The sequence below is a fragment of the Tursiops truncatus genome, chromosome 2 (genome assembly GCF_011762595.2).
Source record: "Tursiops truncatus isolate mTurTru1 chromosome 2, mTurTru1.mat.Y, whole genome shotgun sequence".
Taxonomy (NCBI): domain Eukaryota; kingdom Metazoa; phylum Chordata; class Mammalia; order Artiodactyla; family Delphinidae; genus Tursiops; species Tursiops truncatus.
Genome location: NC_047035.1, coordinates 25,449,882 through 25,476,066, shown reverse-complemented (window position 1 = coordinate 25,476,066; position 26,185 = coordinate 25,449,882). Strand labels below are relative to the sequence as shown.

At 41.5% G+C, this 26,185-nt stretch overlaps 1 protein-coding gene and 1 pseudogene across 6 annotated transcripts in view; one reads left to right on the top strand and one right to left on the bottom strand.

Moving 5' to 3' along the window:
* Window positions 1-26,185, bottom strand: part of SPTLC2 (serine palmitoyltransferase long chain base subunit 2) — a 111,291-nt gene that overhangs the window by 69,031 nt on the left and 16,075 nt on the right. For 5 of the 6 annotated variants that reach the window (XM_073800177.1, XM_019920153.3, XM_019920154.3 and 2 more), the window contains exons 2-5: window positions 15,260-15,454; window positions 5,031-5,185; window positions 2,935-3,083; window positions 724-848 (exon numbers count right to left, since the gene is read on the bottom strand). In XM_073800177.1, coding sequence (XP_073656278.1) covers window positions 724-848; window positions 2,935-3,083; window positions 5,031-5,185; window positions 15,260-15,454 — 624 coding nt within the window. Of the gene's footprint in view, window positions 1-723; window positions 849-2,934; window positions 3,084-5,030; window positions 5,186-15,259; window positions 15,455-19,308; window positions 19,387-26,185 lie in introns of all 6 variants that reach the window. The other variant, XM_073800178.1, reaches the window with a different exon arrangement.
* On the top strand, window positions 19,149-24,987 carry LOC101325135 (protein transport protein Sec24C pseudogene; annotated as a pseudogene).

Here is a 26,185-nt window from a genome sequence, read left to right as displayed (position 1 = left end):
TTAATACACTGATTTTTCAATATACCATGCCTAGATATCAATGTTAAAATGAGATGTGTAGGGCCAGCCCTTGAGGGCCCTTTCAAGTTGATAGTGCCAATCTGTTAAAATGTGATTTACAAGGTCTCTTATCTTTTATCTCTTCCACTGTCCCCTCACAAACTCTACCCACAGAAAATAAGATACATACATATATATTACTTTTAACTTATTATTTACCTATATTATTACTTTTAACCTATATTATTACCTATATTATACATATATGTATTATATATATATACACACATAATTGGCCCATATATCTCTGATCAACATGCATTACCATAAGAACAAGTATTAGGGACCTATATATTTTCATATTTTTCTATTACAAAAAAACCACCTGATAAATAATTTCCAAACTAAACATCCTTTCTTCCATAATTTTAGTCTTTTATGAGAATTTAGTTATGAGAATCCCTTTAAAACTGTATGAAACGAAGAAGGCAAGAGTCATCTAATGGAAGGAGAAAAGATCATGGGTTCCAGAGAAAAAGCTTCAACTGATAAAAGTCTCCACGGGATACACTTACACACAGATTATATAAAATTTTATGATAGAAATATCTTTGGGTAAACTATGTTTAAAGTTTACAAGAGCTTCTGGCTTGCCTGAATGCCTTACAAAACAAAAGAAGATATATACGAGGGAGTTTTCATAAATGACAGACTAAATCTTACTTTGCTAACAAGAGCAGGAATGTTCATTGAGTTTGTTGCAAATCCCATGCCATATGTCATAGCAGCTTCCACTCCCAAGAAATTTGCCACAAGCTTCTCTAGCTCTTCATGCTTGTCCAGGTTTCCTGTGTGATGAAGTTAATGAAGTCAATACCACCAAACCCCAAATCTAAGAATTACTCATTACTTTATAAAAAGAAATCATAGTCTATGTGTTATAACCTTTTCAGACTAAGGTCTATGAAGGAGTCAGTATTACGAAGAGTAAAGGCTCATAAAGAATACAATAGTTGAATAAAATCAGATGCAGCACCTGTGGTGGCATTTCTATAAAAAGGGTTGCCAGCAATTTCTCCCATTCCTGTTCACACATGCTGGTTCCAAGTCTATGCCTTAAGGGGACTGGCAGCATCTGCTTTTATACATTTGAAGTCAGCTGCCATGTAAAATAGTCTAACTAGCCTGTTGTAAAGACAGATCATGTGGACAGGGAGGGGCTCTGGAGGATGAGGGACCATGGAAGGAAGGGGCAGGGCTCACCACTCAGCTGAGGCGCCAGACATGTAAGTGACACTATCTTGGATACTCTATCGTCAGTCATAATGCTCCACCCAACTCCACATGGAGCCGAGATAAAATGTCAAGTCCTTTCCAAATTACAGAATCACAAGCAAATAAGTACATGTTTCTGTTTTAAGCCACTAAGGTTTGGAATGATCTGTTATGTAGCAAAAGCCAAGTTAAAAAACACCTTCCCTCACTTTGTATTATGATTTTACATCAAATGCTCAAATTTTACATCAAGTGCTCAAATCCTTAAGGACCGAACAACACTGATTAACGATAATGGCTGCATGCAGAGAGAAAAGCAGCAGAGAAAGAAGACTGCTGAACTTGGATACTCTGTGTCCTTAAAGCTTAAGCAAGTCATTTATCCTCTCTGGGCCTGTTTCTTACCTGTTAAATACCAATAATAATATTTGCTCTATCTACCCCATGACATTGTTGTAAAGATCAGAAGGGATAAGATGTTCAAGAAATTTATACAATATAAAGCGCCGTAAAGACATAAGGTGGGCTTCCCTGGTGGCGCAGTGGTTAAGAATCCGCCTGCCAATGCAGGGGACACGGGTTCAAGCCCTGGCCCGGGAACATCCCACATGCCACGGAGCAACTAAACCCGTGCGCCACAACTACTGAGCCTGCGCTCTAGACCCCGTGAGCCACAACTACTGAGCCCATGCGCCAAAACTACTGAAGCCCACGCACCTAGAGCCCGTGCTCCACCACGAGAAGCCACTGTAGTGAGAAGCCCACACACCGCAGCGAAGAGTAGCCCCCGCTCACCACAACTAGAGCAAGCTCGCGCACAGCAACGAAGACCCAATGCAGCCAAAAATAAATAAATAAAAATTAAAAAGTATCCTTTTAAAAAAGATGTAAGGTATGATTACTCTATGTCGTCACTGCACAATGCTCCCTTAACCACATCACTGGGGATAGACCCATGTGAAATAATAATGAATTGTTGTTTTAATCTACTAAGTTTTGGGGTGATTCACAGTAATAAACATCCAGAAAGTTGCCTTATAACTTTTATGGTTATCAGTTCTCTTGAACAAAATGGAAAAATTAGGAGTCCTCCTTTGAACTTAAATAAATCTCTTTGTAGCAATCTGTTCACTTTCACATTTTATAGACTTGTAATAATAATAAAAGAGTTAATGTTTATTGAGGGTTTACCATGTTACAAGCACTTTACATGAATTAGCTTCTTTAATTCTTGAAACACCTCTATAGTGTAGGAATTATTATTAGCCCCAATTTACCAGTATGCAAGCAGATTAATGCTCATATGCCCATGAGCTCAGTACTAGTAAGTAGTACTCTCAATCACTATCATTTGCAAAAGCCAATAAAGTCAACATTTAAGTTATAAATGAAACAAATACTTAATGGAACTTCTCTAGAGATGTTCTGTAAGTGTAACACAATGGAAAAGATAAATATATCTCAAAACACACTGAAAGCATTAAAATCATCCATCACTTCAGAAAAATAAAGCATTCTTTTTACCTGATCTGAACTACATGGGAAAGTATGTATTTGGATGCTCTATACAGTATTCTAGCTCTATCTCAGTATTATTCCCTCCTGAGTAAAAAAGTTAAGAATAAGAACATCAGCTGGCCAAACAGAGCCTACACTTACCAATTTCCTGCCGAGTGCTGCACACTCCAACTCCATATTCCTCCAGGACTTTGGCAGCCGCCTCTTGACATGGTCCAGTATTCCGTGCAAACCCAAGATAGTTGTAGGAACCCATGTTTATAACATCTTTAATTACATTCCCTGTGTACCTGTATTTCAATAGCATAAAAGTTCATGAAACTCAAAAGCAAATCAAATACATGTGATAATAAACTTATTGATAATACAAAAGGAAGCACCATCTATAGGAAGTAGAGAGAATATGGTCTAGATGAAAAGCAACTCAAACTCACTACCAATTAGGAAGACGGAAGTTAAAACAAAATACCAGTTTTTACCTATCAATAGGGATGTTTAAAAACTGACCATATCATGGGAATTCCCTGGCAGTCCAATGGTTAGAACTTGGCGCTTTCACTTCTGTGGCCCTGGTTCAATCCCTGGTCAGGGAACTAAGATCCTGCAAGCCATGAGGCAAAGCCAAAAAACATTTTTTTTAATTTTTTAAAATAAATAAATAAAAATAAAAACTGACTACATCCAGTGTTGGCCAGGACACTCTCATACGCTGTAGATAAGAATATCAGTCAGTACCTTTCTTTGGAGGGCAGTTTGACAGTACTTCTCTATTAAAAGATATACATATCTTTGACTCAGCAATTCCTACACACATATAAAAGGATATACGCTTAAGGATCCTTTAAGAGTCACTACACAATTTGTCTACTGTGTCCCTTTCCCAGGCACACAGACCAGTGACCTTCCACATGGTGGAAGCTCAGTCAGCCTGGGACCCCGAGTGAGGACAACATGGTTCAGAGGCTCCACCGATCTAAGATGGACATGAAGTAGGGACAAGAAATAAACTGCTTCTGTCTCAACGCTGAGGTTTTGGGGGTTTTTAACACAGGATGGCGTAGCCCAATCTACTCTACATTATATGTATCTATACTGTAGAACACTAAGCAGCCACTACAAATAGTGAGCCTGCTGTGAACGTACACAGGAAGGATGCTGTTACCGGTATGTTAGCAAGTAAAAAAAGCGAGATATAAAATAATTTCCATAGTATGATCCTATTTTTGTAAATCAAAAACTACCTGTGTGCAACCCCAGTAGTACAATATACATATATATACACGCCACAGAAAACATATGGAGGAATAATATACAATAAACTGGTAACAATGGTCACCTCTGGGAAGTGAGGATTTGTGGCGAAGTGGATTTGCAAAAGGATAGTGGTTAGCTGTCATAGGGGACCTTCAGTTTATTTGTATTACTTGTCTTTTTTTTAAAATAATGACCATACAACCATGTACAATATAAACAAAACAAAATCTTACGAATATAAAAAGTTTTCTAAACAATTCAATCCATTTAAGTAAAAATACTCCTTGAATCATTTGAGAAATCAAAATATCCATAAATAAATTCAGATAACTGATTCTGGTAAATGGCATAAGAGAAAGCATGTTTTTTCTTTGTGTGAGTTTTTTTAATAAGTCAAATTTTGTTTTCAACTATAATCCAACACAGTGACAAATGTAGTAGCAAAATGCATTTAAAAAATCTCAGGACTTTCCTGGTGGCACAGTGGTTAAGAATCCACCTGCCAATGCAGGGGACACGGGTTCAAGCCCTGGTCCGGGAAGATTCCACATGACGCGGAGCAACTAAGCCCGTGCACCACAACTACTGAGCCTGCACTCTAGAGCCCGTGAGCCACAACTACTGAGCCCTCACGCCACAACTACTGAAGCCACCTAGAGCCCATGCTCCGCAACAAGAGAAGCCACCACAGTGAGAAGCCTGCGCACCGCAACAAGGAGTAGCCACCGCTCACCGCAACCAGAGAAAGCCCGCATGCAACAACGAAGACCCAACGCAGCCAAAATTAAATAAATACATAAATTTATTTTTTTTTTAAAAATCTCAGTAACAATGAACAATATGAAAGGAAACTAATCATGCTGTATTGTACTCTCAGCTTCCACTCCTATTTTGACGGAATATTCAAATTGCAATACAACATCTTCTGAAGTGAAGAAATTCTTTTTTTGTTGTCAAGAAACAATTTCCCAACTGAGACTCACTTGAACGACCAGTTGTAATCATGAGACTGTCTCTCCATGATGTCCACCCTGGCCCCAGGCACACTGCAGATGGGCCGATTCCAGTTGTCTCTAATCCTCATGTAGAGGTTCCTTGTATAGAAGTTTTCGAAATCCTGATACAATGACACAAAGTCCTGCCAAAAAATGGTGAAAATACTATAAATTAAACTGAGTTCCTTTGAAAGTTTTACAACTTCCCTTTCTGTAATGCAAAAGCACTTTAGACTAAGATGTCAATTATACAGAATTAATTGATATGGAAAACATTGGAAAGGCATCAATTTCTTATGTTATTTTTAAACAACTCAATCAGGTAAAATTCACTTAGCTTTGACCATTGAGCTGTAAGAAATGGTTGCAAGTAACTATCTGACAGCTTGAAAGTAGAGCCAAAGAATTTAACTTAGTAAAGCAGGCCTCATAAAAATAAACCTGGTTTGTACAATTCTGTCATTAAATGGTTTTCTTTCCTAAAAACCTTAAAAACATGGCTCTTCTGCCCCACCCCCACCAGTAATATATTAGGGGAAATGCCATAAAAACCCCTATAATTCCAGTTTCAACCAAGAAGAATAATTCCAACATTAAGATTTCATCCTCTGCATATTTTCAAGGATCAAAATGAAACAAATCCAAAGAAAAATTATAAACAAGAAACACTAAAAGGTAGGTTATAGAAAGACAGCTACTTGAGGTTTCTTTCCTTGGATGGGCATTTTTTAAAAATCTCAAAATTGGACTTCCCTGGTGGCGCAGTGGTTAAGAATCCACCTGCCAATGCAGGGGACACGGGTTCAATCCCTGGTCCGAGAAGATCCCACATACTGCGGAGCAACTAAGCCCGTGCGCCACAACTACTGAGCCTGCGCTCTAGAGCCCATGAACCACAACTACTGAAGCCCACACACCTAGAGCCCGTGCTCCGCAACAGGAGAAGCCACCACAATGAGAAGCCCGCGCACCGCAAGGAAGAGTAGCCCCCACTTGCCTCAACTAGAAAAAGACCGCACGCAGCAATGAAGACCCGGTGCAGCCAAAAAATAATTAAAAAAAAAAAAATCTCAAAATGAATTTTCATGATCAGGGATTTAAAGCTCACCCTTCCTCCCTGAAAATAAGTTATGCTAAAATTTAAGTCTGCAAAAATTAAGTCACAGTGGAGCTTTAATTAATGCACAATGTTCTGCTCAGAACACAGTGACCAGACCACACGAGGTCTACTTGAAGGTAAAGAGTAAACCAAACAAAAAGAAAACTGTACTACCGCTTTATGATAGCCAGCAAATCACTGAGCTTCTAGCCCTCAGATCTGGCTTGGGGCCAATCTAAATTCATCTTTTAAATAAGCTAGTCAAAAACATTAAAAGTTTAAGCCTTATTCTGTAAAAGATTTTCATTGCTAAAGAAGGCTCTACATAAAAGTTTAAAATTCACCTTCTCTGACATTGGACTCTAGAAGTGCCTACTAAATAAGCCTCACAGTAGATAAAAACCTCCTTAAGTAAAGCTAAGCACAGTCACGAAGAACTCAGGAATTTGTGGTAGCTGATACCGTCTCTCCTGCAATTGGTTCTAACATTTACATTTCCTAAAGAGAAAATATCCATAAATAATGTGTCTGTCACAATTGGAAATTTATTACTTAAATACTATGTCCCGTTTGATAGTCTTTTCTTTCAACATACTGGATCAATTAAAACTGGAACAGAGACACCCAAATTCTAATTAAGGACTTTCCTTTAACTATTATTCACCATGCATTTATTTCACAAAGGAAAAAACAAAAAACCAGTCTCCAGTCCTTCTCAATGGGTAAACAGTACTAACTCTTCTTGATCTCATTTCTTTACAACTTCCTAAAACTGCACATCAATGTTAAAGGTATTAACTCAAATACTTGAGAGAAATACTTCATCATGGACAAGTTTTTATTAGCGACAAAACGCAGTATTTTTTGCTTTTAGTATATAAATATCAGAAAAAACTTAGAGTCCGGTCCTATCTACCAGAAGGGTTACTAAACCCCAAAGAGAAAAGGGCTGCAGACCAGAATGAGGTGAGCTTTGGGTAACCTGTGACAGAGCTGTCTGAGGTTAGGAGGGCAGGGATGGGCTCTGATCTGAACAGAGAGACCGCCAAGATCAGGGAGCTCTGCCTCTCCTTACAAGGAGAGAACGACTAAGTCCCTGAGAAGGGAACAGCCTTGCACAGTGAGGAAGTTGTCACAGTGAGGGATGTTTGAGACCCAAAGCAGGTGAGACAGATGGTAGAAGACAGGGACTTGTGGCCCGGGTAGCAGCTTTGACTGCAGTTAGAAGGTTCGGTAGAGATCTGAAGGGATGCTAACCAAACTCGCTGCAGCCTTGCGATGAAGTAAGAAAGGGGATGGAAGGGGACCACGATTTGAGGTTCTAGTTCTAGGCAATAAGAACGTCTGTTTCTAAAAACATATACACTTTACACTTTAAATATTTTAGGACTAGGGGTAAACCAGAGGACTTTTCATTCATTCTTTCAAATCTTTTATTGGACACTCTATATATGTTTGATTCATTGCTAGACTTAGGATACATTAAGGACAGGAGAGTTCTCTCTGCAAACAATGACACCCCACACCCCAGCCTGCTCCACATCCCCCTCCCCCTCTTCTTCCTCCTCAGTTTAGTCACTGTGAAATGACTTTAGTCAGGGCCAACCTAATACTCATTTGTTCAGGCACTGAACCAACATTTACTGAGCAGTACTTTCCAGGCACTTAAGCAAGGCACTGGGGATAAAAATGAGTAAGACACAACCTCTACACACTGAAGGATCTCTTAATGTAGTGGAGAGGCACACAGATAAAGTTACAACACAATATAACAAGTACTGTAGAGGAAGGCTTGCCCAGAGACAGCCTAACTGGTAGGTGAGTGGCAATGATAGAGTCAAGTTCAAACAGCCTTAACGGATACCCTCCTCATGGACACCTCTGAAGATCTTTACAAACCCCATATACCAGCACATATCCATGATAAGCAGAAATAAAACCTAGCTGAGACCACCTTGGATTGTTGGGCTTGAGGTACTCACAAGTTAAGTGACTTCTACTACTGGCCTGAAAGGTAAAATTGAAATTCATGGATTTGTTAATTAGGGATCAGTAAAGACCTTACCCAAGGTAGTCTGGGGTCATCTTAATTACCCAATAAATATCCTTTATTATTTAAGCCTATTTGAGGTAAGTCTTGTAGAAAACATCCTATATATTGTTTAAAATAAATAGGCACCTATTCTACTGTCTATACAGGCCTTAAGATCACAGGGTAATCTATTAATATATAACCAGTGGGATCTGCAGCACCCCAAAACCCAACACTTTAATATATCTGCAGGAAAGCTATGATTGTTCATACCAAGTGGGATAAAAAAGAGCTGTAAAGAGCAACACATCTGTTCAGGTCAGGTTTTACCACCAAATGTGTTAAAAAAAACTTTTGGTTTTCAGATATTTTAGAGTTTTGATTGTAGATATGGGACTGTGAACCTTCTGGAAAAGTATAGGATGATCCTGACAAGTGAAATTGTGCCCCAAAGAGTTAACAGAAGTTGATAACTAAGAGAAAGTCTTGAACTTGTCTTACAGAACAACAGATAAGGGAACAGCTTGTTAAAAACCCTTTGCTCGTAAACTGCTTTCATTGATTAAGTTCGCCTTAGTTTTTTTCTTTCTTTCTTTTTGCCTCTTCTATAACTGCAGGCCTTCCCAGCTTTCACACAGCCCCAGTTGTTTTAAAGGAACTTGGAGTCTGCTCCCGCCCAGTGTAAGCTGGCTGGGGGCTGCATGGGACCACTGACCCTAAACCTGGGGCTGCGCAGATGTTCAGTAAATGGCCTTTTAACATCAGAGGGCCAGAAAACTCTACCCTCAGACCAAGCTAAGCGACTCTAGTTTGAATATGAAGAAGCATGTAACCCAAATGTGCCTGTGCAGAACAAGGATTACCTCACCTTTTCTCTGCCTTTAATCACCTTTCTCTATGCCTAAGACCACTCTTGCTTATCCCATAAATACCCCAACCTCCTTGCCTTCAGGGAGGTGGACCTGAGGCTTGTTCTTCCATCTCCTCGCTTGGCTGCCTTATGAATAAACTCTTGGCTGTAAACCAACCCGAGTCTCAGTGTTCGGCTTGCGGCATCTTGGGCAAACAGACCTGGTTCAGTAACGCAAGTATTATTCTGGTATTTACATATTTAGGCACCATGTTAACCTCTGCACATAAATGAGTTCTGAAAGCTAATTTCAAAAAAAAATCACAGGGGAAAAAGGTTGGGTGCTACCACTTTCAGAAGTTGACTTTATAAAAATTGGCCATGTTCGTTAAGACAATTCAGGCCAACACAGATGCATGCCCAGATACTTTTATATGATGAGAATAAAGATGATGAATAATCACATCAATAGAAACAGGAGCTCCCAATTACTGAGCACTTATGATATGTGTTGCCAAGGGCTTCACATATTTTTTCTCTTAAGTATCCCTGAACTCTCTTACAGAAGCTATTACTCCCATTTTCAGAAAGGCAAAATGGCTTTCCCACCTAGAGACCTGGCCAGAAGCAGAGCCAGGAACTGATCCAGGTCTTTTAATCCCAGAGTCTATGCTCCTAACCCTAGCCACAATGCCTCCCATTCTGTGCTGCTACTAAGTCAATCTGAAATCACTTTCTACGGCATTCAAAGCACGTTAAGACCACTGGACTATTGGCCCTCCCACCCCTTTCCTATGGTCGGCCTACAGCCAGCATGTGTGTATGTGCAAGCACACGAAGAAGCACACGTTCACACACACACACATTCACACACACAGTAATAGTGTACAATAAAACTCTTTAAAAAGGTTTATTTTGGATATAGCTTTTCAGTGAGAAATCCCAAGACGAAATAGATGACTGCTCTATACAATGGAATATGATTCAGCAATAAAAAAATGAATTACCAAAATATACCACAACATAGATGAACCTCAAAAACATTCCAAGTGATAGAAGCCAGACACAAAAGATCACACACTGTATGATCCCATTTATATGAAATGCCTAGAGACAGAAAGTAGATTAGTGGTTGCCTAGCATGAGGTGCAGGAGGAAGGGGTGATTGTTAATGGGTATGGGGTTTCTTCTTCAGATAATGAAAACGTTATAAAATTAGTTTATGGTGTTGGCTGTATACTTTCTGTAAATAGTAATAAAAATCATTCAGCTGTACATTTTAAACAGGTGAACTTTATGGTACATAAATTATATCTCAATAAAGCTATTTAAAAAAAAATTAAGTAGGGAATTCCCTGGCAGTCCGGGGGTTAGGACTCTGTGCTTCCACGGCAGGGGGCATGGATTGGACCCCTGGTCGGGGAACTAAGATCCTGCAAGTGGCACAGTGCGGCCCCGAAAAAAGGTGACTGCTTGACTGCTGTCCTGGGCTCCACACTTACCACAAAACTATGGAAAGTAGAGCTCTTTTTAAACCCACAGAACTAAAAAAGACAAACCAATTGATAATCCCCCAGCTTAATATATCAAGCAACTATACTCATTGTTTCCAAAGATACTGCTAAAGTGACAATTATCAGAATATTCTTAGTAAGCTACTTTTTGAAGGAGGTCAAGAATAAATCCTTCCAGGAATTTGAATTAATGTATTTTAATTCTTTTGTATCTTGAAAATTAAAATATATCAAGATATAGACATATAATGTCCCTTCCCAGTATCCTATCCCTCCCATTTCTGAATATATGATCATGAACTGTAGAGGCAAATGTTAAAGTTTAGTAAGTGTGTGGTAACTATCTACCACAATTTACTCCTTAGATTTCTAGGTATTTCCTATCTAGATACTAGAACATTTTTATTAATTCAAGCTTTTACTATACCTATCACATACATGTTTCTGAACTACTAGCCTCACCTCACACAAAAAAGAAACCAGACTGAGAGAAAACATTTTTATCCAAAACACCACCAATAACAGAAGATCAAGCAGTAAAGAATTCCAATAATTTTAGCAATTTATATAAAATAGAACACATTTATGCTAACTCATCTTTATTAGCATGACCATGTGGCTCATTTCTACCCAAAGCAACATATGAAGAACTTGTATAAATAGTTTAAACAGGCTCTCTTTTATAATGGAATGAGGGAGAAAATAAGGATGTGGTTATGAACACTACTCACTCAGAGAAATGAGAAAGTAGCAACATTATACTTGCATTTTATGATCCTAAGCAAGCACTTTCCCTCACCTCTTCCCAGTGTAACACTTAAAAACTGGCCTATCCCTCTCACTACATCTAAACCAGCATCAGAAAACAAACACAATCTGCCATAACGCTAAATGAGCCTTCCCTCCCTTCTCATAGCTGAATTTTTATAAGAAAATGGCAGAATTCCGCTGTTTTAACTGCTAATATTATCTTCTGTGAAAATCCTACTAAAATGAATTTGAATAAACTAGTACAGTCCTCCCCTAAACAAACTCTAGAGGCAAATGTCCCCCTCCATCCTACATATTTCCTCCTATTACTTCTTTCAAGAATTATTTCCTGGGGACTTCCCTGGTGGCACAGTGGTTAAGAATCCACCTGCCAATGCAGGGGACACAGGTTTGAGCCCTAGTCCAGGAAGATCCCACATGGCACGGAGCAACTAAGCCCGTGCGCCACAACTACTGAGCCTGTGCTCTAGAACCCAAGAGCCACAACTACTGAGCCCGTGTGTCACGACTACTGAAGCCCGTAAACCTGGAGCCCGTGCTCCACAACAAGAGAAACCACTGCAATGAGAAGCCCACGTACCACAACAAAGAGTAGCTCCCACTCGCCGCAACTAGAGAAAGCTCGCACGCAGCAACAAAGACCCAACACAGCCAAAAATTAAAATTAATTAATTTTTTAAAAAAAGAATTATTTCCTGATTAACTCTATGCTACTCAGTTTACTTTTTTGTTCTACATCTGCATACAATTCAAGTACTATTTACCTGCATAGTGCTTTGCAAAGGCCCATAATTTTGAAGTGTTTATGTTCCCTCAACAAAATTAGAAACTACTTAAGAAGAAAATCCACGTGTTCCAATTCTTTTTTTTTTTTTAATTTACTTTATTTAAGTAATTTATTTTTGGCTGTGTTGGGTCTTCGTTACTGCATGCTGTCTTTTCTCTAGTAGCGGCGAGCGGGGCTACTCTTCGTTGCAGAGCATGGGCTCTAGGCGCATGGGCTTCAGTAGTTGTGGCACATAGGCTCAGTAGTTGTGGCCCGAGGGCTCTAGAGTGCAGGCTCAGTAGTTGTGGCGCACGGGCTTAGTTGCTCCACAGCATGTGGGATCTTCCTGGACCAGGGATCAAACCCGTGTTCCCTGCATTGGCAGGAGGATTCTTCTTCTTTTTTTTTTTCTTTAAAATAGATCTTTATTGGAGTATAATTGTTTCACAATACTGTGCTAGCCTCTGTTGCACAACAAAGCGAATCAGTCACGTGCATACACATGTCCCCACATCCCCTCCCTCCTGAGCCTCCCTCCCACCTTCCCTATCCCACCCCTCTAGGTCATCTCAAAGCACCGTGCCGATCTCCTTGTGCTATGCTGCTGCTTCCCACCAGCCAACTATTTTACATTCGGTAGTGTATATATGTGGATGCTACTCTCACTTCGCCCCAGCTTCGTCCTCCCACCCCATGTCCTCAAGTCCATTTTCTATGTCTACATCTTTATTCCTGCCCTGCAACTAGGTTCATCAGTACATTTTTAAAATATATATTCCATATGTATGTGTTAGCATACGGTATTTGTTTTTCTCTTTCTGACTTACTTCACTCTGTATGACAGACTCTTGGTCTATCCACTTCACTACAAATAACTCAATGTCGTTTCTTTTTATGGCTGAGTAATATTCCATTGTATATATATGCCACATCTTCTTTACCCATTCATGTGGCGGGCAGATTCTTAACCACTGTGCCACCAGGGAAGACCCCTCCAATTCTTTTACACAAAGTTAAGTACACACAGGCAGCCCCAATACTTAAACAGTCAATTTACCCTCTAGAGACATGAAAAAGTTCCAAAGATAATGTCCTCATTCACAAAATAATTCAGATGCATCCCCATCGGTTCACTCATTCGTTCATCACACTTTGAGACAGCACCAGCTGTGCAAACTCTCCAGTCACTCCCCTGCTCAAAAATGCCCATGACTCCTCATTGCCTACCAAACATTCAAAACACAATTTCTCATACATTCACTTTCCAGGTTCTCCCAAACATTCCTCATGCCTTTGCGTACACTTCTATCCCCTCAGCAGGAACGCTGTCTACACCACAGTCAGCACTCCCCCCAACCCCCATCTCTACATGTCAATTATTAGGTCTCTATAGTGTTTAGACACTATGAGAGGTCCCTGTATATAAAGACTTTCTAGTTTGAATATATGAATAAAACTTTAGCCCCCATCAGTCACAGCCACCATCACCTCAGTCTAGCAGGAAGATGTTGGTTTGTACACAAATCATTGTAATACTGTACAACACAGTAAGTACATAGTAAGCTAGTAACCTATAGCAAGTAGGCCATACCTAAGGGATGTAAAAAAATCAACATATTGTGGACGCACCCTACCAGGAAATCTGTTTGGGATGTACAGGGGTAGAAAAAAGTGAATCAAAGAAATTTAATTTTTTTTCAATGATGAAAATTAGTTTCGCCTACTGGACCAAGTTCTGAATGCAGGGCTTTGCTTGTTTTAGCAAAAAAATATCTTTTTTTTTTAATATATACACAGCAGGTTCTTATTAGTTATCCAAAACATACCTTCTTAATGAAATGAACTTGTAGGCATTTCAGGGCCATGAGAAAGAGGGCCAACTTGTGGTACCAGGGCTGCGAAGGGTGCAGAATGGATGAGATGAGAGAAGAACGCCTGGATCCTCAGTTCTCCCAGCTTCAGGATCCTCAATCCCTATGCTGATTGGTTTTGGCTTCCTAGTAGATGATGAGGTCCTTTCCTTTCCCATGTTTCTTGGTGCTTTCTCCCCCTTCCCATGTCTCCATCATCCATTCCCAGTGTTTACTGGCTCCCCTCTCAGTGTTGATCTTAATGCCACCACATCTGCCTCTCTCCTCTAATGTCCCATGAAAGTGAGACGTATGATAGACAAAAAATTTCTACCTTCTGAATCCCTTCTCTAATCTAGTGCATTCCCTGGGCTAGAGGACAACCCTCTCTATACTTCACATGCCAAGAACAAACAAGTTTGTTTTTCATAAAATCAGGCATTTTTCACTCTAATTTAATTTATTTTTTTAATGAAAAAAAACTTTATTATGGGATAAAGAAAATCTTTTATCATTTTAAATAATAAAATTTAAAGCATTTAAAAAAAATGCCCATAAAGAAATATTTTGGTTTGGGAAAGAACATAGTGTTCCTTAGTCCAGGACAAATTAGGTTGTTTTATTTTCTTTAATCTTATTGGAGTACAGTTGACTTACAACTATTTTTTTTAAAGAGTAGATAATACATGTATCCTGTACAAAACTCTAGAGGCATAAAGGAGTATGCAGAGAAAAGTGAAGTGAGGTGAATGCCGTCCTCCTCCCCAGAGACAATCAGTATCATCTGTTTACCATTACTAAAACAAGATAGTTTTCCACAGAAACAGAGTAGCTCAGCCAAATTCTGCTTCAGGGCTTGTTTTTTTGTGGAGAAGAGGCGATCTATGAACCAGACATGTATGTGTAATGTGCCTATGTGAAAACACAACATGAGTTCTGAAGAACACAATCTTTCCAGAAGACTGTAGACACAACTTGGGATACAGTATGGTATTGTGAACAGAAAGGACATGGCTTCTGGCTCTTCACAGAACTGTGTCCACATACCAGCTCTGACATTAGGCATCTTGGGAAATGTTACTTAACCTGGGAACTTTAGCTTTCTTGTCCATAAAATAAGAATAGATTTTTGTGATCATTAAATTAAAACATGTTAAATGCTTTGGTTTCTCCATGGCTTTACCCTTGTTTTTAGCTTCCCTTGTGGAGTGTTTTCATTTAACTGCATCTAGAATATTTTTTATTTTAATGTATACCCAAATATCTAAAGAAAAAAATGAGTGAAAACCGCAAGATAAGAGGCTTCCATTTACAGAATCAAAGACTAACAATTACCTTTTGTTCTTCTCTTTCTGTTGCATGGTGACACTTTTCAATTCTCCAATGCCTTAAGAAATCTCGAAGATATCCAAAGAGAGTGAGGACACCATACCCCACATAAGTAAGCACAGCAACCAGCATTGGCGTCTCTTCAAAACCTTCATTAAACGGTCTTTTATATAGTCCTCCATTTTGTGTAACATGATGTATCTAAAAGGGAGGTTAAAAATGTTTCTTTCAGTCATGGTAACAAAAAGAGTGCTACTTAAAATCTGAGTCCTTACAGATTTGCATACCTTCAGAATTCTCTAAGTAATTGTCAACCCCCCACCACCACCACTACCAAACATCTGCTAAGTTCTAAGCGGGGCCTAATTTTTTTCTGTGGAAATAAGTTTTAAGTTATACATACTTCAGATGAACAGCAAAGAAAAGCAAGGGGAGAAGGACTGTGTAAGAACAACGCTTAACACTGATTTCTATCACTTGATTTTATGCAAGAGATCCTAAAATGCTATGCTTAGAGAATGCATAATTTTCTTTGTCCTAATGAAGAAAATAAAAAATATAAAACAAAGAGAAAGCCTATCCTGAAAATAGTATATTAGCTTACAAATAATCGAAAGTAAATTCAGTTTTAGAATAAAATAAAATATTTGTAAATGTTTTACTGCTAAATATTCTTAAAGCCACCGAGCCACAGCATTTCAAATAATTATTAGCACTAGGCATCTATGGAAACACATAGTTTATACTAGCTTTGTTGTCAGTGGTAACACAAATAAATTATTCACAAAAATAAAATGCTTACATTAAGTGATCCAGCACTGTATAACGCAGGAAGAAAGTGAAATCCAACACAAGGGGAAAAACTGTTAGAGTGATCACTAACAGTCCTGAAATCATTCTGTCCTCCTTCATCTTGACCAAGTGACCTTTTCCAAACATAAGATTATCCCTACTTTCCTCTTTAGGGATATCCAAATTTTAACATACAAACACCAAGGTACTGTACTGTGATCTCATAGCTGAAAGCTGTTTACTCTTTGGTCAATTTTAATGGAAATGTTGTTTTACAGAAAAATTCCACTAAAGTAGTTTCTGCGTCAACTTTAATCTTAACTCTGAAACAACACATTGCTGTGAGGATGGTCAGTCACAATTTACCAGGAACATATTTTCTACTGAGCACTGTACTAGAGTTAAGAAGAATTCGAAAGGAATAAAAGATTCTTTCTTGGCCTCTCAGGCAACCTGATCGAAGAGCTAAATATTAGTTTGGGAAAGCTACTAGAATGCTACAAGTTAGAACAGTTTGGAAACAAATTACTGTATTTGACAAAGGAAAGACACTTGGATAGGCATGATACATGAAATCTGTTGGTAATGATTCAATTTGATGGCCTAAAGAACCTCTGAAAACTATTCATAAAACTGACTTAGGTCTTCATCAATCTCTTCCCCAGTGGTGGAATTCTGTGCTAACATTTACTGCTTAAACTTTCATGCAGGAGCAAAGTTGTAATGTGTTTAGAACAGAATAGCTAAAAATGAACCAATATCTGAATATAGAAAATTGTTTAAAAATTAGTAATAACATGTAAGCAAGCAATTAACCTGGAAAAAGCAAAATCAAGAGCACTTAAAACACAAGAAAAATAACATTCTGATTATCTTGTTTTTTAATAAATTTATTTATTTTATTTATTTATTTTGGGCTGCACTGGGTCTTCCCTGCGGTGTGCGGCCTTCTCATCGCGGTGGCTTCTCTTGTTGCCGAGCGCGGGCTCTAAGTATGCGGGCTTCAGTAGCTGTGGCATGTGGGCTCAGTAGTTGTGGCTCACGGGCTCTAGGGTGCAGGCTCAGTAGTTGTGCCACATGGGCTTAGCTGCTCTGTGGCATGTGGGATTTTCCCGGACCAGGGCTTGAACCCATGTCCCCTGCACTGGCAGGCGGATTCTTAACCACTGCGCCTCCAGGGAAGCCCCTGATTATCTTTTTAAAAAACTATATCTAAAAATACTTTGCCATAAGAACACACCAGTACCCAACTCACTGTAACTCTGAAATTGTTTACACTATTTTCTCTCAACTGAACATACTAGTAAAAAGTAAGGCAATTTTCAGAGCTCCTAAGTCTCTAACAAATGTGTGGCAGATTTATATGCCAGGAATGCTGTGGGTGGATCTCTTTAAAAGGAGATCCACCTTTATTTCAGACACACCCAAACCAGCAAGACCAAGTATATTTATACAGTTGGTTGGACTGACTAGGAAGGAGAAAGTTAAATCATTAGTTTGCTTTTAAATATTGTGTGATTCTATCATAGCCTCACTTAATAAAATTAAATGCATTTTAAGGAACTGAGATTCAACTATGAAGTAACTTTTACAATGTGGCCTCAAAGCACAGTTCACTATGATCATTCACAGAGTCAGAATGGACAGACCAACTGACATGCAAACTTCTGATAGGTGAAAAAGTCTTAGAGAAAACAAAAATTACTTGATCTTCAAATGCAGATGCTAAATGCTATCTCTGACATGATTCAAATAAAAATAATGGTATTACCATCTTATACGTGTATAATATTCTATAAGGGAAAGCACCAGGCTTATTTTGTTCACTGCACAACTAGCACTCAGGATAGTATTTATTAAGTGCTAACAAATAATAAGTACTCAATAATGTTTCCTTTTGGGAACTCCCTGGCAGTCCAGTGGTTAGACTCCGAGCTTTCACTGCCAAGGGCATGGGTTTGATCCCTGGTTGGGGAACTAAGATCCTGCAAGCTGCGTGGACTGGCCAAAAAAAAAAAAGGAAAAATAATAACGTTTCCTTTTATTACTATTAGTATTACAGAAAGTGGCACCTTATAGGAGCTCAACAAGTATTTGTAAATGAAAATACACATTATGCTCTTTGCTCTGTCACAGAAGGGGTTAACTTATGATGATTATACAATTAATATTAGAACATTTCTAGAACCCATATCTGATACCTTCTAGTCTCAACTGGACTGGAGATCAAGTTCACTCTAAACAAACACAGGCTACAAACCCTTACAGAATATTTCATATTCCGGATTCACCATGCAAGAGGGCTCTTAAGAGGCCTTTCAGTCACTCTAACTTGAGAATTACACTGTCGACAAGGCAATCAAGAAAAATATTAGCATATCACTCCCTCCAGGTCAAAAAATTTCACATTAAGCAGACATGAGTGTGACACTCTGTATTATTATTCAAGAGAAGTTTAAGAACACCAATGAATACCAAGACACATTTGCCTGAACAGTAATATTTTTTCTAGAAAATGAAGAAGGAAAAAAAAAAGGCAAAGGAAGAAATTTTTTTAAAGTCGACTAAGCACACACCATAAAACATGACTTTTAGGAGGGCCATGGGCAGAATGTTAGAGGCTGAGTGTTTGTGTCTCTAACCCCATTCATATGTTAAAGCCCTAAACCCCCAGTGTGAAGGTATTTGAAGGTTGGGCCTTTGGGAGATAATTACGTTTAGGTGATGAGGGTGGGACCCTCTCGATGTGATTAGTGCTCTAATAAGAAGAGAAGACAGAGATCTCCACTGAGGAAAGGCCATGTGAGCATACTATGAGAAAGTGGCTGTCTACAAGCCAGGAAGAGGGTTCTCGCAAAGAACTGAACCTGCCAGCACCTCTGATCTTGGACTTACCAGCCTCCAGAATCGTGAGAAATAAATATCTGTTGTTTAAGCCACCCCATCTATGGTATTTTGTTATAGCAGCCTGAACTAAGACAGAGGTAAAGAGACATAATGCACATATCCTACCCTCAATTGGTTCAGGAAAAAATAAGTGTGAGTGTGTGTGTGTGTGTGTGTGTGTGTGTGTGTGTGTGTGTGTGTAGAGAGAGACAGAATGATGGAGAATTTCTTCATGAACCATTTGTGAGTCAGTTGCAGTTATACTGTACCTTTATCTTTTAATACTTCAGTGCATATTTCTAAAAACAAAGATATTCTTTTACATAACTACAGAACAATTATCAAAATCAGGAAATTGCTAGAATACTAATACGTACTTTATTTAGATTCCGCTAATCGTCCTAAGAGTGTCCTTTGCAGCAAAAGAAAGTCCTGGAAAATGTATTGTATTCTCTCTTTAGTTTCAGAAAAGAAAAAAAAAAGGGGGTTTTCATTACTCTGTAAAATGACTTAGAAGGAATAATCCTGAGCAGAGGTTTCGAGAATCCCATGAAAGGACACAAAGTAACTATGCAATTTTGGGGAAGTAATTATTGGAAAACAGAAGCTTACATTCCTGACATAGATACAAAATCACATAAGCATGATTTTTTAAAGCAAATAAACACATTCCCGCTTAATGTGACAGCAGGATGACAGAACCTGCCTATCACAACAGAACCTGCCCAACTGGTAGACAGCTTGGGACATTATTTTAAAAATTAATGTCCAATATGAACCACCCATTATGCATCAGCAATCAAAGGACTGTTATGTCTTTTCCTTTAAATGAACCCTATTCATTTCCAGTGATACGCTGTGTTGTTCCTTAAAATAAGTTCTGCTGAAATGGTTCTTTATTGGAATTTTACTGAAAATATACTAGCCTCTCACTACTGCCTACCACTCATACTAGAGAAAATAGTTTGGAGCTTCATGCCCATCACACAAGCTGTGCCACACTCTGAACATATATTTCCAGAAGTGTCTTCATTTTCTTGGCAGGCAAATTTTGAAAAGTAGGGAGTCCACATTTTATCTTGCAATCAGGATAAGTTCCCGAATTTCTGTTGGTAAGTAACTCATATGGAATGGACTAAGGAGTGCTTCCAAAGCCAGCTGTGAAAAAAACCTATATTTTGACATTACCATATTCCTATTGAAAACTCAAAAATGCAGACCTCCAAGTATATATGCATTGCAGGATTTCAGTCAGTGTCATCCTGTGCACTCTGGGCAGTGATGTTCTGCACAGGAGTTATTATTTTCACTTGCCACTCACAGCTCTGTAGCACTTCCCTATCTCTAGATAAGCATCAAGGTATGACAGACGGATGTAATAGGAGATTGGCGTACCAGTGCAGTTCTGCCACAAATTCCATGTCTTTTTCTGAGCTCTGTTCCACGTCTAACATGTTCTAGGCCTGTAACACCGTGCCCTCCACTTTGGCTTTGTAGTTGACATGAACTGGAAAGGCAACCCAGTTTGCATCAGTCTCCCTTCTCTGGGAATACTCCCTTATACCAGGGGTGGGTCCCTGGTGGTCACATCTGTGCAATATGACCGATTTCCTGGGTCATAACTGACTGGCACAGCAGTAGGCACCTATGCCAAAATGAACCCAACAACCCTCTCTTGTGGGGATTTAAAATTTCAGTGGGGAAGGAGTCTGAAGGACACTGGACTGCCAACGTCCTGGAGAAAAGGTCCATAAACTCCTGTTGCCAAGGTGTCAAGCGCTGTGTTATTTCCTGCCATTTTACCTTTTCTGAGTTGTTCATCAATTCCTCCCTTTTCTTTTTCTTTTGTTGTATACCTATCATCCTTGCAACAAATCACCTTTTTGTTTAGCTAGAGTCAGTTGCTATCAACTGAAAGAAATTTAACAGATACAGACTCTATGTTAAAATTCTTAGAACTTCTTTTCTGCACTTACTGAACAGGTTTTTATATGTTGGCATAGCCTGCAAACTTTTACGTCTTTAGCAAATTTTAAAAAATGGCTCCCCACTTTGTCAATTTTGTGCATTTGGAATATTGTTGACTGTCTTATCTAGGATAAGGGATACCTGGTTCAAAATCCTAAGTACTTACTTCCCTATATTAAGGGACATCAGATTCTAATTGCCCGCTATAACTAACCTCTTCCCAGGTTCTCAATAATACCCATGAAGATAGAGCCAAAAGAGAAAAAAAGTCAGAACTAGTATTTTTTTTTAAAAAGGGCAATATAATGCCTCAAATCAAAATTCAGACAGTATCTGTCTGCTAAGCTCATCTAACTACAGAGAATATGCTCATAACCGTTAAACAAGACTAACTTTTCACAGTAGAAAAATCACAAACTAAAGGGCAAGTAATAGACTATTTAATATAAGATTTTTTTTTTTTTTTTTGCGGTACGCGGGCCTCTCACTGTTGTGGCCTCTCCCATTGCGGAACACAGGCTCCGGACACACAGGCTCAGCGGCCATGGCTCACGGGCCCAGCCGCTCCGCAGCATGTGGGATCTTCCCGGACCAGGGCACGAACCCGTGTCCCCTGCATCGGCAGGCTGACTGTCAACCACTGCGCCACCAGGGAAGCCTTAATACAAGATTTTAAGGGAACTGGAAGTGGAGCCTGGGAGCCTTGACATTAGGAATGAAGTCGAACCTGGATCTGGAGCCGGGTGGAACCAAGTCAGTCAGCCCCACCTGTGCTGCCATTTGGGGAGCCTCAGCCTGTCCACCCAGGTGTCATCAATCTGGCTGTGGTGGGCAACCAGGACCCACAGCCCCACCCCCTGTGGAGCCTCCAGTGGCCCAGTGCCAGGCTGTGGGCAAACCCCTCCCCAGGTGTTTCAAGAGTCCCACCTTCTCCAGGGGCACCTCCAGCCTCAACAACACAGGGCCCTTGTGGCCAGACAGCATATGGCCAGTTTGGCCAAGGAGAGGTACAGAATGGGCCAAGCTCCACTGTTCAGATGCAGAGGCTCCCTAGGTCTCAGCCATTTGGATTAGTCCCACTGGCTCCCGTGGTCCGCCAGCCAGCTGTGCTTCAGCCCTATGGCCCTCCCCTGACAAGTACAAAGGTGACTGCTCAGCTGGCCAGAATGCAGATCAGTGGTGCTGTGGCCCCAGCGCCTCCCGCTCTGGGTCTAGCCTATGGTCCACCAACACCACTTGCCTCAACCTCAGGAAGTTTCCCTAACACCGGTCTGCATGGCTCCTACCCTCAGGGCCAGGCCTCTCCCCTTAGCCAGGCCCAGGGTCATCCTGGGGCCCAGCCTTCCCAGCAATCTGTCCCACCACAGGCCTCCAGCTTCATATCCCAGCTTCAGGGGGTCCTTGAATGCCTCTGATGACTGGTCCACTCCTGCCTGCACAGAGTTTGGGGGGGCCCCCAGGGAGCGAGCCCAACCATGTGTCCTCACCTCCTCAAGCTCTGCCCTCTGGCACCCAAATCACTGGGCTCCCAGGACCACCACCACCTATGCACTCCTCCCAGCAGCCAGGCTACCAGTTGCAACAAAATGGTTCCTTTGGACCAGCCCAGGGCCCTCAGCCCAATTATGGAAGTCCCTACCCAGGAGCAGACACTTTGGGCAGCCAGCCAGGAACACCTCAACTATTGCCTCCTAAGCGCCTGTACCCTGATGCCATCCCGAGCCCTATTCAGGTTGCTGAGGATGACAGGAACAACCAGGGTTCAGAGCCAATGGTTGCTGGTGTATGGGGCCAGGTGCCACCCTTAGTCAACACCAACTTCCTGGTGAGAGACCAAGGAAATGCAAGCCCCCGATATATCCGATGCACATCCTATAATAGCCCTTGCATATCTGAAGTGTCTAGCAGGCTCAGGAGCCCCTGGCAGCTGTCATCAAGTTGCTGGCAAGCCTGCCCCAAGAGGAGGCTTCACCATATATTGCTGACCACAGGGAACCTGGTCCTTCGTGCTGCAATCGCTGCAAAGCATACATGTGCCCCTTCATGCAGTTCATTGAGGGAGGGAGGCGTTTCCAGTGCTGCTTTTGCAGCTGTATCAACGATGTTCCCCCCCAGTATTTTCAACATCCGGATCGTACTGGCAAATGTGTGGATGCTTATGACCGTCCTGAGCTATCCCTGGGCTCTTACGAATTCTTGGCCACTGTAGATTGCTGCAAGAACAGTAAGTTCCCCAGCCCTCCTGCCTTATCTTCATGACTGATGTCTCCTACAATGGCATCAGGAGTGGTCTTGTTAGGCTCCTTTGTGAGGAGCTCAAGTCACTGTTAGACTTTCTGCCTAGGGAGGGCAGAGCAGAAAAGTCAGCAATTCACGTTGGCTTTGTCACCTATAGTAAGGTGCTCTGCTTCTACAATGTGAAGAGCTCATTGGCCCAGCCACAGATGATGGTTGTATCTGATGTGGGTGACATGTTTGTGCCACTGCTGGATGGCTTCCTGGTCAACGTCAATGAGTCTCGGGCAGTCATCACCGGCTTATTGGATCAGATTCCAGAAACATTTGCAGACACAAGGGAGACGGAGACAGTATTTGCTCCTGTTATCCAGGCTGGCGTGGAGGCTCTGAAGGCTGCTGAGTGTGCAGGGAAGCTATTTCTGTTCCACACCTCCCTGCCCATCGCAGAGGTCCCAGGGAAACTGAAGAACAGAGACGACAGGAAGTTGATCAACACAGACAAGGAGGAGACTCTGTTACAGCCTCAGACAGGTGCCTGTCAGACACTGGCCAAAGAGTGTGTGGCCCAAAGCTGCTGTGTAGACCTCTTCCTCTTCCCCAGCCAGTATGTGGAAGTGGCCATGCTCTCTGTCATACCCCAGCTAAGTGGTGGCTCTGTCCATAAATATGCTTGCTTTCAGGTGGAGAATGACCAGGAATAGTTCCTTAGTGACCTGGTCAGAATGTACAGAAGGTCACTGGCTTTGATGCTGTAAAGAGGGTCCCGACAAGCACTGGTATCCGTGCTGTAGATTTCTTTGGGGCTTTCTACATGAGCAACACAAAAGATGTGGAGCTGGCTGGGCTGGATGGGGACGAGACGGTGACTGTGGAGTTCAAGCACGACGACCGGCTCAATGAAGAGAGTGGAGCCCTCCTGCAGTGTGCCCTACTCTACACCAGCTGCGCAGGGCAGTGATGGCTCCGCATCCACAACCTGGCCCTCAACTGCTGCATCCAGCTGGCTGATCTGTACTGAAACTGTGAGACTGACGTGCTCATCAACTACATGGCCAAGTCTGCATACCGGGGCCTCCTGAACAGCCCTGTGAAAATTATTTGTGACACTCTCATCACTCAGTGTGTCCAGATCTTGGCCTGTTACAGAAAGAACTGTGCCAGCCCCTGCTCTGTGGGATAGTTGATCCTTCTTGAGTACATGAAGCTACTCCCAGTTTACCTGAACTCTTTGTTGAAGAGTGACGTCCTGCAGCCTGGAGCTGAAGTCACTACTGATGACCGTGCCTGTGTCCGACAGCTAGTTACCTCCACGGACATGGCTGAGACCAACGTCTTCTTCTATCCTCAGCTCCTACCATTAACCAAGTCTCCCCATTGAGAATACCACTGAACCACAGGCAGTTCGAGCATCTGAAGAGCATCTAAACAACGGGGATATATATTGGGTTGGCCAAAAAGTTCGTTCGTTTTTCATACCATCTTATGGAAAAACTTGAACAAACTTTCTGGCCAACCCAATATTTGCTGGAGAATAGGCTCAACCTCTTCCTCTGCGTGGAACAAGTGTCCAGCAGGGTGTTGTCCAGAGGCTCTTCGGCGTCTCCTCCTTCAGTCAGATCACCAGTGGCTGGAGCGTTCTGCCAGTTCTGGATAATCTGCTGTCCAAGGTGCAAGGCCTCATTGATAGTTTGAGGGCACAGAGATGACGGTACCTGAAGCTTATCATGGTGAAATAAGAGGACAAGCTGGAGATGCTGTTCAAACACTTCCCAGTAGAAGACAAGAGCCTGAGCGGGGGAGGATCCGATGTGGACCCTGTCTGTCATATGCACACAAACACTTCCCAGTAGAAGACAAGAGCCTGGGCGGGGGAGAATCCGATGTGGACCCTGTCTGTCATATGCACACAAACACTTCCCAGTAGAAGACAAGAGCCTGAGCGGGGGAGAATCCGACGTGGACCCTGTCTGTCATATGCACACAAACACTTCCCAGTAGAAGACAAGAGCCTGAGCGGGGGAGAATCCGACATGGACCCTGTCTGTCATATGCACACAAACACTTCCCAGTAGAAGACAAGAGCCTGGGCGGGGGAGGATCCGACGTGGACCCTGTCTGTCATATGCACAAGGAGATTTGGCAGCTACCAAGCTATAGTAAGTGGGTAAACAGCATAGGGTCCAGGCCAGCTTCCAGAAGATACCCCAGGACAGCAGAGAAATTGGGACAGTTCCATATCTTATAAGTTATGTACGTTGACCTCAGTCTCTTTGGAGGAAGAGGGAAGAATAAGGAGACACCTTTTTTCTGGGCTCAAGTATCCTACCACTCTATCACATTCTGCTGTTGGAAGGTGCCCCTATTCCCTCACTTTACCCTCCTTTTTCTAACTAATCCTGTCGTAATGAATGGAGTTTCTCAGTTCACTGTATATGATTTGGTGCTGGAGGATTTGGAGCCACCCAGACCCTCGCAATATTATGTGTCCCTTTGGACCAGCCTCCAAGAAGAGAAGGGCAGGCGGGAAGGAGTAGGGATCCCAGGGGGAGGGGCTGCTAATTCATCTCAGTGTAATCAACTTCCTCTATTAGGGATAAACATACATACAGGTGCACAGGAGTCAGGTATAGACCATACACAGTAGACAGAAAAGGGGTCAGTCTTCTAGGGCCTGGAAGTCAATAGCCAACTCAAGAGTCACTAAGGGTGGTTGACTAGCTTTCTTGCTCTGCTTCCACTGTTCTTTCTCTCTCCTGCAATGATTGGTGACCGCTTGGTGGACAGAGGAACATCATCAGAGATGAATGAGCTTGGGAACAGAGTTGTAAAGTGTATTAACACCTGGGAGAGGTATCAGCCTCCTTTCCAGCTGGAGAGGCCCCAACACTGGATGGTTCTGTAGGGAGCCTGGCCATCAACTTGCAGTACCTCACAGAGCCAGCCCGCATCCCACTCTGAGCTGCTGCTGGAAACACTGCTCTCCAAGCTGGGGGCTGCTGGGGAGAGAGGCAGAGGTGGCTAGTCTCTCCTGCCAGGACACCACTCAGG